The sequence below is a fragment of the Stegostoma tigrinum genome, chromosome 9, assembly GCF_030684315.1.
Source record: "Stegostoma tigrinum isolate sSteTig4 chromosome 9, sSteTig4.hap1, whole genome shotgun sequence".
NCBI lineage: Eukaryota > Metazoa > Chordata > Chondrichthyes > Orectolobiformes > Stegostomatidae > Stegostoma > Stegostoma tigrinum.
This window is the reverse complement of record NC_081362.1, coordinates 98,937,552-98,957,740: the sequence shown is the minus strand read 5'-3', so window position 1 is coordinate 98,957,740 and position 20,189 is coordinate 98,937,552. Positions and strand designations below refer to the sequence as shown.

Below are 20,189 nucleotides of genomic sequence, written 5' to 3'. Positions count from 1 at the left end.
TGAAGGGTCTAGGCCCGAAACGTCAGCTTTTGTGCTCCTGAGATGCTGCTCGGCCTGCTGTGTTCATCCAGCTCTACACCTTGTTATCACACAAACACAAAATTAGCTGAAGGACATCTTTCTACTCTGTAAAAATTCAGACATTGGGACACCACCACCTGCATGCTTCCCTTCAAGCTGCACACATGCCTGACTTGAAAATATAACGTTGATCCTTCAGTGTTGTGGGATCAAAATCCTAAAATTTCCTCCCCAACACCATGTTGAATGGATCCACATTCCCCCAACCCCTAAAATCCTCAAACCCAGCATTCAACATTATACAGCCGGAAAGTGTTGAAATAAAACACATCTCTGTCTTAACATCGTCTCTGCTCCACTGGCCATTTGGTAATGCCAGTACCTACACACGACACCACACTGGCCATCTCACCAGTGAGAATCATGTCTCCTCTGACCCTCTATCCATGGACAGAGAATGGAAATTCTTGCATCATTACTGAAATAAAACTTTTATTTCTTAAATAAATATCCCAAAATCCATGATTTGACTTCTCTCTTATCCAAGTTCACAAATGTCAGTCAAAGAAGATGAAAGCGCCCAGTTTGAGGGAAGGGGCAGGAAGCAGACTGTCCACACTGGATCCAGCGGCCTGACCTATACAGCATGAGTTACAGACTGTTGTTCAGAGTCAGCAGGTCCAACATGATTCTGGGATAGAAACCACAGGACCCCACCGGCAAGCACAAGGGTCACATCAGAGGCACAGGTGGGTGATCAGATTCAGTCTAGGTGACTCTTCCTGGTTTGGCATCATGTTCCAATCATTCACTTCCTTTCATTCATTGCTGGTGATAGTTCTTGCGCTTTCTCTGCTCCAGGTATCTTCGGAAGGCAGGTTCTTCACTTTGTTCTTCTGCCTCTGCTCACCAAAAGAAGACAGTCAGACTGACTTTATAATGAACACAGGAAGATAACTAGACAGGTCCTGAACCCAAACTAGAACACCATCTGTGACATGGCACTTCACAGGTAATGCCTCTCTACAGACTGCCCAACAGCCCATTGCTTCCCCTAATTCCTCCCTCTCACACCACTACGTCAACCTCAGGCTTGATGACTCCTCCCTGATTTTGCATCTTACTTTGATGATCCAAGTCATCAGTGTCTGAATCCACTTCCTCATCCTCCTCATCAACGATGCCACGGGTCAGGATCAGGGCCGATGGTCCTTCCTCCACATCTCGCTGCTCATCCACTAGGAACAAAATAATAAAGGGCACAATCAGTAATAGATGCACACACTTCATGCCAGGTGCTCTCCCTGAAACAGCTGCCCAACACCTTGGCACAATCCTAGTACCAACTCTCACACCAGAAACATTCAGAGACAAGGACAACATCAGCAGCTGAAAAAACATGAAGTGGGGAGTTTGTGTGAAAGTGACACAGTGAGAGAGATCATGAGGGGGAACAGATGTTAAAGAAAGAGCGCAAACAAGGTGGGGGGGGGCTTGCGTGGGGAGGGGAAATATGGATTGAAAGCAAAGAAACGTGGCAAGGAGGAAGAACGTGTGGCAGAGAAAGGGTGAGAGATGTGGGGTTGAGTGGTGAGAGACAGGGTTATATAGACCAATTTCCATCCCATTTATCCATCTGACATTGTACCTATATGGCCTTGCCCCTCTCCTTCACTGTGACTATTTCATTGTATCATTTACTCTCCACATCAGCCATCCTCCTTCCAAATCTACTTCATTTATATTTGACCCTGGGGAAAATGACAGCTACCTCTCAAAAACTATGCTCATCTTTCCCAAAACTCCATGGTTTGAGTGCCTCCGGTCTGGATTACAAACAACAAACAAGTAACAGTGCAGCACAGGAACAGGCCCTTCAGCCCACCATCCCCACGCTGACACATGACACCTTTCTAAAGTAAAACATCTGCCTCTGGGCTGTATTCCTCTATGCCCATTTTTTGTCTATCTGTGAAGATGCCTCTTAAATGTAACTCCCGTATCTGCTTCTACCTGCTCCTCTGGCAGCACATTTCAAGCACGTAGTACCTTCTGTGTAAAAAATCTTACTTCTCACATTATTTTAAATTTACCCCCTTTCACCTTAAACCCATGTCCCACTGTAATTGACATTTCCCCCATGGGGAAAAAACTCCAACTATCCATTTTACGCACACCACTCATAATTTTGTAAACTTCTATCAGGTTGCCCCTCATCCTTCAATATTCAAGTGAAAACAAACCAAGTTTGCCCAATCTGTCCTCATAGCTAATACCCACCAAACCAGGCAACATCCTGGTAAACCATTTCTGTACCCTTTCCAAAGTCTCCACGTCCTTCTTGAAAGCTAAAAACCTTCCTGGCCACCTTATTCACTTGTGTTGCCACTTTCAGGGAGCTGTGGGGACTCCTGGAGCCAGATCCCTCTGTATGTTAATTCTTCGAAGGGCATTATAACCATTTACTGTATACTTTCCTCCTGCATTAGGTCTTCCAAAATGCATCACCTTGCATTTGCCCAGATTAAATTCCATCTGCCATTTCTCTGTACAAGTCACCAGTCTCTCTCTTCCCTGATGTATCCTCGTCACGACCTGCAGCTCCTCCAATCTTTGTGTCATTTGCAGACTAACTAATCAGACCACCTACGTTCTCCTCCAAATCATTTATATAGGTTACAAGCAACAGGGTTCCCAGCACTGATCCCTGCAGAACACCACTGATTACAGATCTCCAATCAGAAAAAGACACTTTCACTGCTCCTCTTTGCCTTCTATGACTGAGCCAGTTCCAGAACCATCTTAGCAGCTCACTGCTAATCCCATGTGGCTTCACCTTCTGTATCCACCTATCATGACGTACCTTATCAAAGGCCTTGCTAAAGTCCATGTAGACAACATCCACCACCTTTCCCTTGATCACTTCCTCAAAAGACTCAACGAAGTTAATGAGTCATGACCTTCCCCAAACAAAGCCATGTTGCCAATTGCTATTAAGTCTACATTTTTCCTAATGTGAGTAAATCCTATCCCTAAGAATCTTCTCCAATAATTTCCCTACTACTGATGTAAGGCTAACAGGCCTGTAATATCCCTTAATCCTGCTGGCCAAGAACATTTCATGACCCCTTTTAGCCCTCCTAACTTTAAAAAAAAAGTATTTCCTGCTTTCTTTATATACTTTGAGGGCTCTGTCCATCTTCAGTTTCCTAAACTGGTGGTTGATGGAAAATATTCAGCCTGGAGTCCGGTTACTAGTGGGTGTGCCTCAACGATCTGTTTTGGGACCACTCCTGTTTTTCATTTTTATAAATGACTTGGACGCAGGCATAGGTGGATGGGTTAGTAAGTTTGCAGATGACACTAAAGTCGGTGGAGTGGTGGACAGTGTGGAAGAATGTTGCAGGTTGCAGGGAGACTTGGATAAACTGCAGAATTGGGCTGAAAGGTGACAAATGGAGTTCAATGCAGATAAATGTGAGGTGATTCACTTTGGGAAGAATAATAGGAACGCAGAATACCAGGTCAATGGAAAGATTCTTGGTAGTGCGGATGTGCAGGAGATCCCTGAAAGTTGCCACCCAGGTTGATAGTGCTGTTAAAAAGGTTTACGTTGTGTTAGGTTTTATTGGTAGAGGGATTGAGGTCCGGAGCCATGGTGCCATGCTGCAACTGTACAAAACACGAGTGCGGCCGCACTTGGAATATTGCGCGCAGTTCTGGTCGCCCCATTTCAGGAAGGATGTGGAAGCATTGGAAAAGGTGCAGAGGAGATTTACCAGGATGTTGCCTGGTCTGGAGCGCAGGCCCTATGAAGAAAGGCTGAGGGACTTGGGTCTGTTCTCACTGGAGAGAAGGCAGCTAAAAGGGAGTTTAATAGAGACATTCAAGACGATCAGAGGATTAGATAGGGTGGACAGTGAGAGCCTTTTTCCGAGGATGATGACGTCAGCTTGTACAAGGGGGCATAGCTATAAATTGGGCTGAGAGGTGGCAAATGGAGTTTAATGCAGACAAGTGTGAGGTGATGCACTTTGGTAGGAGTAACCAGAAGGCAAAGTACAGGGCTAATGGTAAGATTCTTAGTAGTGTAGATGAGCAGAGAGATCTCGGTGTCCACGTACACAGATCCTTGAAAGTTGCCACCCAGGTTGACAGGGTTGTTAAGAAGGCATACAGTGTTTTAGCTTTATTAATAGGGGGATCGAGTTCTGGAACCAAGAGGTTATGGTGAAGCTGTACAAAACTCTGGTGCGGCCACACTTGGAGTATTGTGTGCAGTTCTGGTCACCGTATTATAAGAAGGATGTGGAAGCTTTGGAAAGGGTACAGAGGAGATTTACTAGGATGTTGCCTGGTATGGAGGGAAGGCTGAGGGACTTGAGGCTGTTTTCATTAGAGAGAAGAAGGTTGAGAGGTAACTTAATTGAAACATATAAAATAATCAGAACGTTAGATAGGGTGGATAGGGAGAGGCTTTTTCCTAGGATGGTGACAGCGAGCACGAGGGGGCAGAGCTTTGAATTGAGGGGTGAAAGATATAGGACAGATGTCAGAGGTAGTTTCTTTACTCAGAGAGTAGTAAGGGAATGGAACGCTTTGCCTGCAACGGTAGTAGATTCGCCAACTTTAGGTACATTTAAGTCGTCATTGGATAAGCATATGGACGTATATGGAACAGTGTAGGTTAGATGGGCTTGAGATTGGTATGACAGGTCGGCACAACATCGAGAGCCGAAGGGCCTGTACTGTGCTGTAATGTTCTATAGATTTAAGACAGATGTCAGAGACAGGTTCTTTACTCAGCGAGTGGTAAGGACGTGGAATGCCCTGCCTGCCACTGTAGTGAACTCAGCCACATTAGGGGCATTTAAACAGTCCTTGGATAAACATATGGATGATGATGGGATAGCGTAGGGGAATGGGGTTAGATTAGTTCACAGGCCGGCGCACATCGAGGGCCGAAGGGCCTGTTCTGCGCTGTACTGTTCTATGTTCTAAACTTTACAAATGCTTGCTTATTCTTTTTGACCAAGCTCACAATTTCCCTTATCATCCAAGGTTCCCAAATCTTGCCATCCTTATCCTTCATGAACCCTAACCAACAGGCTTTTAGAAGACTTCCACATGTCAGATGTGGAAGTACCCTCAAACAGCTGACCCCAAACTACATTCCTCAGGTCCTGCCTATTGTTGTCGCAGTTAGTCTTTCCCCAATTTAGTACTTTCACCTGAGAACTACTCTTATGTTTAACCAAAAGTAACTTAAAATTGTGGTCACTGTTCCAAAAGTGTTTCCCCCACTGGAACTTCAATCACCTGGCCGGGCTCATTCCCCAGTACTCCATCTAGCATGGTCCCCTTCCCTATTCGGACTATTTATATACAGTTTCAAAAAAGCTGCCCTGGACACACCCAACAAATATCTCACAATCTAAGCCCCTGGCAGTAAGTAAGTCCCAGTCTATAACACCCTCCACAACAACCCTATTTTTATGTTCCTGCTGTCCTGTCAAAATGGCTCTTAAAATCACAAATGTGTTTCTTTTGGTGGACAACCCCTCCTTGTGTGTTCACTTCAACATGATTCACCACAACATCCTCCTCATTTCCTAGACCACTTTACCATGAGCATGAACGTGGCTGGAATCCATGGCAACATCCCCCATGTCCCTCCGTAACTGCTCCAGCTGCTCCTCTTTCTTCCTCATCTCGGCCTCAGCCTGGAATACAGCAGAGAACGATGGATTAAGTAGACTCAGGGCGGGGCTCATGAAGAAAAAGGTACAAAATGAAGGGAATAGGCCGTCCTCTCTATGTAGAGCAGGTCACTCACCAGATCCTGTCGCAGTCTCTCATAATGTGGTCGATATTCACTGTCAGGAGAGAAACAGAGTTTAAATAACCAACAACACAATCCATTACCTATGAGAATAATACCAGAGTCTCCCCTCAGTCCGCAGGCACACAAAGAACTCCTGTACGTCTCTCATGCACATACACCCTCTTTATCAAAAGACATAACATCACTTTCCCATTATCCATCACATAAAGACAGTCCTTACAACCCAGGTCAGAGGGAGCTCCAGCAACACACCCTCGGCCTAATATTTTCCAGGCTTAGACACCCAAATATCTAGGCCAAGTTTGCACATTGGAGGTCCCTAGATGTATGGGGTTTAGGACCCCATCCCTGAGTAGGATTACTGCTTCTTCTCAATCTCATCAACACCCAAACAAATATCATCTCTGTGCTCACGTTTCATACTCAGCCGCAGCATCAGCAACCTGCTGGAGAAAGCCATCCATCCCAGTGCCATCCACTGCCGAAACCCCGACCACCTGATAGAAACAACAGGAGTTAGAAGACAGCTGAGAGGCCAAATGTTAAACAAAGGACAAAGAACATTACTGCACAGGTACAGGCCCTTCGGCCCTCCAAGCCTGCGCCAATCAAGATCCTCTATCTAAACCTGTCGCCTATTTTCCAAGGATCTGTATCCCTCCGTTCCCAGCCCATCCATGTATCACTCTAGGTAATGACACTATTGTGCCTGCCTCTACCACCTCCGCTGGCAACATGTTCCCAGGCACCCAACACCCTCTGCATAAAGAACTTTCCATGTATATCTCCCATAAACATTTCCCTTCTCATCTTAGAAAGGTAGCCACCAGGATACATGAACATCAACTAGCCACAAAACGACAAGACCCACTATCACTCGTATCCTTACATACAGATGAGGAAGGTCACTACTTTGATTGGGACAACACATCCATCCTAGAAGAAGCCAAACAGAGACACGCACGAGAATTCCTAGAAGCATGGCATTCCAACCGGAATTCCATCAACAAACACATTGATTTGGAACCAATCTACGACCCCCTGAGAAAAAGAACAGGAAATGACATCACCAACCCAAGGAAACCTAACCAGATAAATAGAAAGCGGGACATAACACCAGCACTTCATCGGAGGCTCACTGATGATGTTACCTAGAATGGTGACGAAACCTCTGAAAACTAACCTTCCAGCTCAGCGAAAAACCTTGAACCCTAGTAATTGAGTCCTCCACATTGAGAAAAAAAACTTCTTGCTATCCACCCTATCTATACCCCTCATGATTTTTTAGACCTCAATCAGGTCCCCCTCAACCTCCATCTTTCTAATGTAAATAATCCTAATCTACTCAACCTCTCTTCATAGCTAGCGCCCTCCATACCAGGCAACATCCTGGTGAACCTCCTCTGCACCCTCACCAAAACATCCACATCCTTTTGGTAATGTGGCGACCAGAACTGTATGCTGTATTCTAAATGTGCTCGAACCAAAGTCTTATACAACTGTAACATGAGCTGTCAACTCTTGTACTCAATATCACCTCTGATGAATGAAAGCATGCCATATGCCTTCTTAACCACTCTATTGATCTCCGTTGCCACCTTCAGGGTACAATGGACCTGAACACCCAGATCTCTCTGTGCATCAATCTTCCCCAGGGCTTTTCCATTTACCACATAGTTCGCTCTTGAATTGGATCTTCCAAAATGCATTTGCCTTGATTGAACTCCAACAGCCATTTCTCCACCCAGCTCTCTCACCTATCTATATTCTGCTGCATTCTCTGACAGTCCCCTTCACTATCTGCAACTCCACCAATCTTAGCGTCATCTGCAAACTTGCTGATCAGTCCATCTATACCTTCTTCCAGATCATTTCTGTATATCACAAACAACAGTGGTCCTAACACAGATCCCTGTGGAACACCACTGGTCACAGTTCTCCACTTTAAGAAACTCCCTTCCACTACAACTCTCTGTCTCCTGTTGCCCAGCCAGTTCTCTATCCATCTAGCTAGTACACCCTGGAACCCACGCGACTTCACTTTCTCCAAAAGCCTACCACGGGGAACCTTATCAAACGCCTTACTGAAGACCATGTATATGACATCTGCAGCCCTTCCCTCATCTATCAACTTCCCCTTCCCTCATCTATCAACTTCGTCACTTCCTCAAAGAATTCTATCAAGTTGGTAAGACATGACCTTTCCTGCACAAAACCATGCTGCCAATCACTAATAAGCCCATTTTCTTCCAAATGTAAATAGATCCTATCCCTCAGTATCTTCTCCAGCAGCTTCCCCACCACTGATATCAGGCTCATCGGTCTATAATTACCTGGATTATCCCTGCCTCCCTTCTTAAACAAGGGGACAACATTAGCAGTTCTCCAGTCCTCTGGGGCCTTACCCATGCTCAAGGATGCTGCAAAGTTATCTATTAAGGCCCCAGTATTTCCCCTCTCTCAGTATCCTGGGATAGATCCCATCCGGACCTGGGGACTTGTGCACCCTAATGCCTTTTAGAATACCCAATACTTTCCCCCTCCTTATGCCAACTTGACCTCGAGTAATCAAACATCTATCCCTAACCTCAACATCCGTTATGGCCCTCTCCTCGGTGAATACCGCTAGTCCACCCTCACCTCCCTATACCTCCACTGATGCCTCATTTACCAAGACAATATCACATATTCACACAATATTCAACAATGAGGGGAGAGAGAGGTTTAATGCAAAGCCTGATCCCATCATAACAGAATTATCAGCAAAGCTCACTGGACCGCAAATAATTGATTTGTGGCTCCTCCCTTTATTCAGTACTACTCATTATTGCAGAATCTAACTGACTACATGGAGGCCATTTGGCTCACCATGATTATCCCAACTCCTTAAGCATACTATGCAGTCAGTACAACTCCCAGGTACAAGAGAGATAGGAGGAGTAGACCATACTCAGCATGACAGGCCTGACCTGCCATTCATCATTACCATGGCTAAGTTCAGGCTTTAACTCCACAGTACCATCCACTCCCTCATCCTCTCATTTCCAATACCCTAAATTGTGCCTAACCCAGAAATTCAAACAATTATGTAGCATCCACTGTGATCCCTATTCCTCATCTTACTCTGCGCAGCCACAAAATCTGTTTCTGCTGGCAAATACCCGAGCATAACTAAGCCAGCTTCCTGCTCCAGTAATTCACCCACTCTGGACACTTTCATTTGATCCCACCATCACCAGTTTCTGTTAAGTGAGGTTTTTTAACTAGCTTCCTAAACGTGCAATTCAGATTCTGACCATTGATCTAAATGAGAGCTCAAGAAAAACCTAGAAGATTGGAAAACTGCTAATGTAACACTTTTATTTATAAAGGAAGGGAGACAAAAAAAAGGTTAATTACAGGCCAAGATAACAAAGTGTGAAGCTGGATGAACACAGCAGGCCAAGCAGCATCTCAGGAGCACAAAAGCTGACGTTGCGGGCCTAGACCTTTCATCAGAGAGGGGGATGGGGAGAAGGTTCTGGAATAAATAGGGAGCGAGGGGGAGGCGGACCGAAGATGGAGAAAAGAAGATAGGTAATGAATACAAGATAATGTATGGTGCGGTTTAGAAGAGGTGGACGCTAGGAAGTTGTTTCCGTTAGGTGGGGAGACTAGGACCCGCGGGCACAGCCTTAAAATTAGAGGGGGTAAATTTAAAACTGAAATGAGACGACATTTCTTCAGCCAGAGTGTGGTGGGCTTGTGGAATTCATTGCCACAGAGCGCAGTGGAGGCCGGGACTTTGGATGCCTTCAAGGCAGAGATCGACAAATTCTTGATCTCAGAAGGAATCAAGGGCTACGGGGAGAGTGCAGGGAAGTGGAGTTGAAATGCCCATCAGCCGCGATTTAAATGGCGGAGTGGACCTGATGGGCCGAATGGCCTTACTTCCACTCCTATGTCTTATCGTCTTATAGGTGGAGAGGAGAGTATAGGTGGGGAGGTAGGGAGGGGATAGGTCAGTCCAGTGAAGACGGACAGGTCAAGGAGGTGGGTTGAGGTAGTAGGTACGAAATGGAGGTGCGGCTTGAGGTGGGAGGAAGGGATGGGTGAGAGGAAGAACAGGTTAGGGTGGTGGAGACAGGCTGGGCTGTTTTTGGGATGAAGTGGGGGGAGGGGATGAGCTGGGCTGGTTTTGGGATGCTATGGGGGAAGGGGAGATTTTGAAGCTTGTGAAGTCCACATTGATACCATTGGGCTGCAGGGTTCCCAAGCGGAATAAGAGTTGCTGTTCTTGCAACCTTCGGGTGGTATCATTGTGGCATTGCAGCAGGCCCAGGATGGACCTGTCGTCTGAGGAATGGGAGGGGGAGTTAAAATGATTCGCGACTGGGAGGAGCAGTTGTTTATTGCGAACCGAATGGAGGCGTTCTGCAAAGCGGTCCCCAAGCCTCCACTTGGTTTCCCCAATGTAGAGGAAGCCACACTGGGTGCAATGGATAGTATACCACATTGGCAGATGTGCAGGTGAACATGTGAAGGTGACTTCACAAGGTTCAAAATCTCCCCTTCCCCCACAGCATCCCAAAACCAGCCCAGTTCTTCCCCTCTCCCCACTGCATCACAAAACCAGCCCAGCTCGTCCCCTGCCCCCACTGCATCCCAAAACGAGCCCAGCCTGTCTCCGCTTCCCTAACCTGTTCTTCATCTCACCCATCCCTTCCTCCCACCTCAGGCTGCACCTCCACTTCCTACCTACTACTTCATCCCGCCTCCTTGACCTGTCCGTCCTCCCTAGACTGACCTATCCCCTCCCTACCTCCCCACCTGTACTCTCCTCACCACCTATCTTCCTTTCTCTCCATCTTCGGTCCGCCTCCCCCTCTCTCCCTATTTATTCTAGAAACCTCTCCCCATCCCCCTCTCTGATGAAGGGTCTGGGCCCGAAATGTCAGCTTTTGTGCTCCTGAGATGGTGCTTGGCCTGCTGTGTTCATCCAGCTTCACACTTTGTTATCTTGGACTCTCCAGCATCTGCAGTTCCCATTATCACTGATACAACTAATTACAGGCCAGTTAGTTTAGAACCAAGAACAGTACAGCACAGGAGTAGGCCCCTTGACTCAACAAGACCATGGTGACACACGATGCCTTTCTGAATTAAAAACTTCTTCCCTCTCCGCAGTCCGTATTCCTGCCTGTTCGTGTATCTATCAAGATGGCTCTGCAACTGTATCCGCCTCCACTATCTCCTCTGGCAGCACACTCCAAGCACTTAACACCCTCCAGGATATAAACATATCCACTTTTACCTTAAATCTATATCCCCTTATATTTGATCTTTCCACCCCAGGAAAAAGACCTCGACTGTCTATTCAATCCATGTCTCTCATTATTTTGCACGTTTCCAGCGGGTCACCTCTCATCCTTCAACGTTCAAATCAGAACAAACTAAGTTTGTCCAATCTCTCCTCGTAGTTAATACCCTCCAAACCAGGCAACATCCAGGTAAACTGCTTCTGTACGCTCTCCAAAGCCTCCATATCTGTTGCTGGGAAATGTAACTATAAAGGAAGTAACAGCAGAGTATTTAGAAACCCGTGTAACAACCCAGCAGCTTTAGTACAGCTTCTTGAAAATAAATCATGCCTGAAATTCATTACAGGTGTCTGAGCTAACAAGAGCAAAGAACAAAGAAAATTACAGCACAGGAACAGGCCCTTCGGCCCTCCAAGCCTGCGCCGATCAAGATCCACTGTCTAACCTGTCATCTATTTTCTAACGTTCTGTGTCCATTTGCTCCCTGCCCATCCATGTACCTGTCCAAATATATCTTAAAAGATGCTAACGTGTCTGCATCTACCACCTCCGCTGGCAACGCATTCCAGGCACCCACCTCACTCTGCGTAAAGAACTTCCCACGCATATCTCCCCTAAACTTTCCTCCTCTCACTTTGAACTCATGACCCCTAGTAATTGAGTCCCCCACTCTGGGAAAAAGCTTTTTGCTATCCACCCTGTCTATACCCCTCATGATTTTGTAGACCTCAATCAGGTCACCCCTCAATCTCCGTCTTTCTAATGAAAATAATCCTAATCTACTCAACCTCTCTTCCTAGCTAGCACCCTCCATACCAGGCAACATCCTGGTGAACCTCCTCTGCATCCTCTCCAAAGCATCCACATCCTTTTGGTAATGTGGCGGCCAGTCTGTACACAGTACTCCAAATGCGGCCGAACCAAAGTTCTATACAACTGCAACATTACCTGCCAACTCTGCTACTCAATACCGCGTCCAATGAAGGAAAGCATGCCATATGCCTTCTTGACCACCCTATTGACCTGCGTTGTCACCTTCAGGGAACAACAGACCTGAACACCCAGATCTCACTGTTCAATTTTCCCTAGGACTTTTCCATTTACTGTATAGTTTGCCCTTGAATTTGATCGTCCAAAATGCATCACCTCACATTTGCCCGGATTGAACTCCATCTGCCATTTATCTGCCCAACTCTCCAGTCTATCTATATTCTGCTGTAATCTCTGACAGTCCCCTTCACTATCTGCTAGCCCACAAATCTTAGTGTCATCTGCAAACCTGCTGATCAGACCACCTACACCTTCCTCCAACTCAATTACATATATCACAGAAGACAAGATAAAGTCGATGTAATATATTTAGATTTCCAAAGGTATTCAATAAGTACTGCAAATAAGAGTACTTATCAATTAGATAAGAGCCCATTAGTGTCGGGTCAGTACACTAGAATAGATTGAGGAATAAAAATAGTAAATTGCTGGAAAAGCCCAGCAGATCTGGCAGCACCTGTGGAGAGAAATCAGAGTTAATACTTCATGTCAAGTGACCCTTATTCAGAACACAATAGATTGAGGATTGGCTAATAGAAGTCAAAGAATTGGAATAAGGAAGGCATTTTCAGAGGGAAACCTGTAACTACTGGTCTTTATAGGGCATGTAGCTTGGAGCAGCTATCAGACATGGGTGTTCAAAACTGCATTTCCTCAAAGCATTTCGGACGTGAGCAGTAGCAGTTCTATTTCACTATAATCTGTAATCTTATGTCTTGACATAGACCTCACATTAGGCCTTCATAGTGAAGCTACAAAGCAAACTTCCATTATAGATTGAACAGCAAAAGCAGTAAATTATAGAAAGAAATAAATAATTCCAGAACAAAGAATCAGATCAAAGTCCTGATGGTGGTATTAAATGACACAGTAGGCTCAAGGTGCTGAATTGCCTCGTCCTGATCCTAGTTCTTATCTATCTATCTATCTAACCCTGCTGATTGAATTGTTTACCAATGACCTACTGAAGAAGTAAGCCGCCCTCCTTAACGATGGGGGAGCCCTGCACAATACAAAAGGCAGGACTGAAGCATGTGCATCTCTCCCCTCCCCTGATACTCAATATCACAGATGCCAGCCTTCAGCGAACGCAATACACACTGTATGATGTCAAAACACAGGTGAAGGCACTGGACACTGAGAAGGCTGCACATTCCAAATATATTCAGGTGATAATACTGAAGACTTGTGCTTCAGAACTAGCCACGCCCCTAGCCAAGCTGTATCACTGTATCTACAGGAATGGAGTTTACCTGGCAATATGGAAAATTGCCCACTTATGTTCTGAACAAAAAGCAGAACAAATTGAATCCATCCAATTGCCGTCCTGTTAGTCTAAATTTGAACATCAGCAAGTGATGGCGTGGACAGTGCGCATTGCTGGCATTGATAAGGTGGTGGTTAGCTGCCTTCTTCAACTGTTGCAGTCTACCTGCCGTGGGTGGGCCCACAATGTCCTCAGGGAGGGAATTCTAGGACTTTGACCCAGTGACAATGAAGAAATAGAAAAAGTTTCCTCAATCAGGGTGGTGAGTGGCTTAGAGGAGAACTTTCAGGTGCTGATGCTCCTATGTATTTTTTACCCTTGTCTTTCTAGAGGGATGTGGTTGTGGGTTTGGAAGGCGCTAAGGATCTTGCGTGAATTTCTGCAGTGCATCTTACACATAGTACACATTCTGAGCATCAGTGGTAGAGGGAATGGATGTTTGTAGATGCGGTACCAATAAGCAGGCTGCTTCATTCTGGATGGCGTTAAGTTTGGAACTTTACCCATCAAAGCAAGTGGAGAGTATTCCATCACATTCTTGATCTGTGCCTTTTCGATGCTGGACAAGCCTGGGCTGTCAGGAGGTGAGTTACTCACCACAGTATTCATAGCCTCTGACTTGTAGCCACTATGTTTATGTGGTGAATCCAGTTGAGTTTCTGATCATGGTAACTCCACGGATGTTGACAGTGGGGACTTCAGTAAAGCTAACATGGTTGAATGTCAAGAGGCAGTGGTCAGATTGTCTCTTATGGGAGATGGTCGCTGCCTGGTATTTGTGTGGCATGAATATTATTTGCCACTTCTCAGCCCAAAACCGGATATTATCCAGATTTTGTATGGACTGTTTCAGTATCTGAGGAGTCACAAATGATGAACGTTGTGCAATTATCAGTCAGCATCCCCACTTCTAACATTATGAGGAGGGAAAGTCATTGACAAAGCAGCTGAAGATGGTTGGGGCCTAAGACACGACCCTAAGGAAATCTTGCAGAGATGTCCTGGAGCTGAGATGGCCAACTTCCAACAATCACGACCATCTTCCTATGTGTCAGGTAGGGCTCTAACCAGCTGAAAGTTTGCCCCTTGATATCCATTTATTCCAGTTTTGCTTGGGCTCCTTGATGTCACACTCAGTCAAATGCAGCTTTAAAGTCAAGGACTGTCACTGTCACCTAATCTCTGAATCATTGCTGCAAATGCTTCAATCTTGTCTTTTGCACTGATGTGCTGGGCTCTTCCATCATTGAGGATGGGGATATTTGTAGACCCTCCTCCTGAGTAAGTTGCTTAATTGCCTCCAACCATTCATCACTGGATGTTGCAGAACTGCAGGGCTTAAATCTGATCTGTTGGTTGTGGGATGGCTTAGCTCTGTCTATCACTTGCTGCTTATGCTGTTTGGCGTACAGGTGGTATTGTTTGGTGTCTTTACCAAGTTGAGACCTTTTTTTGTTAGGTTTGCCTGGTGCTGTCTCCATTAGACCAGGGTTGATCTCGCGGCTTGATGGCAATGGCTGAGTGGGGGATATGCTGGGCTATGAGATTACAGATTGTGTTGGAGTACAATTCTGCTGCTGTTGATGGCCCACAGCGTCTCACAGATGCCCAGTTTTGAGTTGCTAGGTTTGTTCAAAGTCTATCCCATTTAGCATGTGATAGTACCACGCAATACAATGGTGGCTATTCTCAATGTGAAGAGATGTGTGACACTAGTGATACTAAAGTCATGGGGAATCTATGTGAAACTCGCCTCTGGATAGAATCATGCCAAGCACCCCTTTTTAACTACTCATTTACTTTCATGGACAGAGACTTTTGGGTTTCCTATTGTTAGCAGATGTTCTCATATTTTCTTTGACCTTCAGCTCTCCAATCTCTTCTGCATGCATCTTGGCTCCTGACAATCATGAACCTGAGAGTTATGATAAATTACTTTTAGAGAATGATAAGAAAACAGAGTCTGAACGTAAACCCCAACTAACATGATGTGAGACAGAATAAAGTTGGAGATGAGGTGGTTACAGTGGAGAAGGATTCAGAACATGCTGGAAGATAGCAAGCAACTTACCCGCAGTTGGCTGTAGAACTCATCTAGGACAAGGCTCATGGAACGTGTCAGATTACTGGCAAATGTCGTCTCCTGGTTCAGAGCATCCTGAAAAGTTTCAAAATCTTTCATCCATTCCACAGCAAAGGAATGATCCACGATATCAATCTACAGAAACAAGGTAATGATCAGTGTACAGTCACAGCAACAGGGTAACAATCAGCATATAGTAACAGCAACACGGCACCTCCTGCATCGAGTGAGTCCAGGAGGCTCCATCTTCAAATGTTAATTTTCCTGTTCATCATATTTCCCACAACTACATGTGATGGCTATATACCTCCATCCCCTAATATCAGTTGTGAATCCAATTCCCCATGATGATCATTGCTCACCTTGTCATGATACTCCTCAACTCAATATCCTGACCGTCTCTCCATATCCCTTCATCTCAATTATTCATAAAACACTCATATCATCAACTCCAATTAACTTATTTTGCACGTCTGTCAATTATTCCTCTGCACTGTCCTTTTTTTTTTAAACTTACGGGGGAGGTATAGCATGGGGTTAGATTCACAGTAAACTCCATCTGTGTAGTCCCAAAAAATACATCCAAGGCAAGTACAGAATTGTTCTAATATACCATAAAGCTCCCTCTACTCTTTTAAACAGAAAGTTAAGCGCTCTCAATACCATGATTATCAAACACCCACAGGACAGGTAATGCACGAGAATAGATAAAAAGTAAAGTGCTGTTGACTCTTTTAAACTGAAAGTAAAGCTCCCTTTGACAGTGCCTCCATTGAACATTCCCAGGGACAGCATGTTTTTAGATAGATAAGAACCAGAAGCAGGAGTCAGCAATTCAGCACCTTGAGCCTGCTCCGCCAATTAATACGATCACAGCTGATCTCATCACAACCTCAACTCCACTTACCAGCCCGCTCTCCATTACTCATTACTAAGTAATGATCGACCTCCTCCTGGCATCCGCCACAGACTGAGATAGTGAATTCCACTGATTCACAATCCTTTGAGAGAAGTAATTTTTCATCTCTGTTTTAAACCTGCTAGCCTTTATCCTAAAACTATGATCTCACAATCTAGATTACCCACATGAAGCAACATCCTCTCTATGTCTACTTTGTCAATCTCCTTTAGATATATATCTCAGTTAGATCTTCTCACATTCTTCTAAACCCCTGCGAATGTAGTACTAAACTGCTCACTCCCCTCTAGACAAACCCCTCATCTCTGGAATCAATCTAGTGAATCTCCTCTGAATTGCCTCCTATGCAGTTACATCCCTCCTTAGGGAAGGGGACGAAAACTGCAGGCAATACTCCAGCTGTCTGTATAATTGCAGTAACACACCCACTTTTATAGTTTAGTCCTTTACCAACAAGTGACAAAATTCCAGCTGTCTTTCTTATTACCTGCTGTACCTGCATATTGGCTTTCAGAGATTCATGCACAAGGACACCCAAATCCCCCTGCACCAAAGCACTCTGAGGTTTCTTTTCATTTAGATAGTCAGTTGCCTTTCTATTTTCCAACCCTAATGAATAACCTCAAACTTATCCATATTGAGCTCAAGAATACAGAATAAAGCTCCCTCTACCTATCAAACACTTCCAGCCTGTGAGTTCCAGGGTAGGTACAACATTCAGCAAGATACACAATAAAGCTCCCCTTACACTGTGACTAATTGTGGCCAAGATCCACCTTTCAAAAGCTGACCCACTATTACACGGCTCAGTATTTACTGTAACCAACCCCACCACTGCATATCCTGAGTAACTGGACTGAGACCATCTTGGACCCAGTGGCTCCAGCAGGAAATTTTAATCATTGGGAATTTCTGAACACAGATCTTTGAGGGGTAAGGTCACTGTGTGAGCCCTACATTGCTCCAACCTGACTGAAGTGACTCTTACCTTATTCATGATAACAATGAATGGCAGTCTGGTCTTGTACAGAATACTGAAAGAGGAGAGATTGACATTATATTTTAATTCACAAATCCACTGTACACCCAGGAAACGTACAACCAACACACTTTGAGATGAAATATAAAGGATTGCTAGACTGGCAGAGTTTTTCTGGAGCTCCCCATATTATGGGAGGAAAATTTAAGAAATGGTTAGGAATAACAATATGACTGCTGTCAAAGATTTGAATTAATTATCGAGGTAAGAAGGAAATTCATTGGGAATCTAATCCTTAAATTGTACTAAATTAAAATAGTGAACGATAATAATTTAAATAGAAATTAGGGCACCAAGGTTAAATCATTAGAAGGTTTTAGAAAGGTGAGGGAGGAATCAAAATGACTGTGATGGAGGTACAAAATATTGTTATAGAGGAGACTGAAAAATTGCTGATATTTAACTACCGTCAGAAGTCACATGACACCAGTTTTAGTCCAATGGGTTTATTCGAAATCACACAGAGTGCAACCTCTTCCTTCAACAGATGCAGCGAGAGAGCAGAACACACAGACCCAGAGTTTATAGGCAGAGCGATGGAGGGCAGAGAGATAGAACTGGTGTGAGTGGAGTGTCAGGTAGTAAGTCTCTGCAGACAGCCAAGAGCATTAGACAGTGAGTGAAGCGTCAACAGCTGAATAACCTGAATGGACTTCAGCAAGGCATTTGATAAGGCTCCCCACAGCAGGCTCATTCATAAAGTCAGGAGGTATAGCATACAGGGTGATTTGGCTGTCTGGATTCAGAATTGGTTGGCTGACAGGAGGCAGAGAATGGTCGTAGATGGTTGAATATTCTGCCTGGAGGTCACTGCTGAGTGGCGTCTCGCAGGGCTCTGTTCTTGGGCCTCTGCTCTTTGTAGTTTTTATAAATGACTTGGATGAGGAGGTTGAGGGGTGGGTTAGTATGTCTGCTGATGACAACAAGGTTGGAGGTGCCGTGGATAGTATCAAGGGCTATTGCAGGCTTCAGCGAGACATTGACAGAATGCAGAGCTGGCCTGACAAATGGCAGATGGAGTTCAACCTGGATAAATGCGAAGTGATGCATTTTGGAAGGTCAAACTTAAATGCTGAGTATAGGATTAAAGGCAGGATTCTCGGCAGTGTGGAGGAACAGCGGGATCTTGGTGATCAAGTGCATAGCTCCCTCAAAGATGCCACCCAGGTGGAAAAGGTTGTTAAGAAAGCATATGGTGTTTCGGCTTTCATTAACAGGGGAATCGAGTTTAAGAGCCACGAGGTTATGCTGCAGCTCTACAAAACCCTGGTGAGACCACACTTGGAATATTGTGTCCAGTTCTGGTCGCCCTATTATAGGAAAGATGTGGAGGCTTTGGAGAGGGTGCAAAGGAGGTTTATCAGGATGCTGCCTGGACTGGAGGGCTTGTCTTACGACGAGAGGTTGACTGAGCTTGGACTTTTCTCTCTGCAGAGAAGGAGGAAGAGAGATGACCTGATTGAGGTGTACAAGGTAATGAGAGGCATGGATAGAGTCGCTAGCCAGAGACTTTTCCCCAGGGCAGGATTGACTGCCACGAGGGGTCATAGTTTTAAGGCGTTAGGAGGACGGTATAGAGGAGACGTCAGAGGGAGGTTCTTCACCCAGAGAGTTGTGAGCACATGGAATATTTTGCCAGTGGAAGTCGTGGAAGCAGAGTCATTAGTGACATTTAAGCAAATGCTGGACATGCACATGGACAGCAGTGAATTGAGGGGAATGTAGGTTAGGTTATTTTATTTTTGGATTAGGATTATTCTCCGGCACAACATCGTGGGCTGAAGGGCCTGTACGGTGCTGTACTCTTCTATGTTCTAACCAGCGAAGGGATGACCTATAATCTGATTAAGTGAGACAGAGAAATAATTAGAAAATATTAAAAATAAGGTGGTGCTGAAGACAAACTAAATGACTGGAATCACATGCTGAATTCAAAACTGTACAAACTTAATTAAGGTAAGGAAATCATAACAATTTATCAAGATGATGCTGTCAAAATAGGACAGTAAGGAAGACTTTACAGATGCAGGACAGTACGATGGGGCCACCTGTTGGACTATAATCTGGTGTTGTCTGACTTCTAACTTGTCCACTCCAGACCAACACCCACGCCTCAACATCATGGTGTTAATTAATGACACTACTTCAAGTTTCAGACAATATGACAAATAAAGAGGCTGCAAGCAAACTAAAAATTTATGATCAAATATGGCTCCTACAGGTGATGATGCATGAGATTAAGGAAAAAAAAAGTAAAGAATGAATAAGAATGACAAGAGACAACTACGACAAGGAAGAGTCGGGACTGTTTGAACATATCAGTGTAAATGAGTTGTGAAATGAGACATGAGGCAAGAGGAAAGAAAACAAGATTTTGAAGATAAGCAGGAGTCATAGTCACAAAGCAGATAAACAGGCCCATCGGTCCATCACATCTATGCCAACCCACAAACACCAAAATATACTAATTCCGTTTATCTGGACTCGGTCCATTGCCTACTATGCCCTGCAATTTTAAGTGCTCATCCAGATGTTTCTGAAATGTTGGGACAGCACCAGGTGGGTTATTCATTGGAAATGCTGGGTTACAGGAACAGGACAGGGCAGAGTGTCAGGGCGGGATGTTCTTCAGAAGATCAGTGTGATTTTGATAGCCCAAGTGGCT

At 44.9% G+C, this 20,189-nt stretch overlaps 1 protein-coding gene across 3 annotated transcripts in view; it reads right to left on the bottom strand.

The window, feature by feature from the left end:
- Positions 1-496: 496 nt before the first annotated feature.
- Positions 497-20,189, bottom strand: part of gpn1 (GPN-loop GTPase 1) — a 56,961-nt gene continuing 37,268 nt past the window's right edge. For all 3 annotated transcript variants that reach the window (XM_059648801.1, XM_059648802.1, XM_059648803.1), the window contains exons 8-14: positions 17,474-17,519; positions 15,555-15,701; positions 6,281-6,363; positions 5,858-5,897; positions 5,648-5,744; positions 1,146-1,259; positions 497-923 (exon numbers count right to left, since the gene is read on the bottom strand). In XM_059648801.1, coding sequence (XP_059504784.1) covers positions 844-923; positions 1,146-1,259; positions 5,648-5,744; positions 5,858-5,897; positions 6,281-6,363; positions 15,555-15,701; positions 17,474-17,519 — 607 coding nt within the window. In that variant the 3' untranslated portion in view covers positions 497-843. The remainder of the gene's footprint in view (positions 924-1,145; positions 1,260-5,647; positions 5,745-5,857; positions 5,898-6,280; positions 6,364-15,554; positions 15,702-17,473; positions 17,520-20,189) is intronic.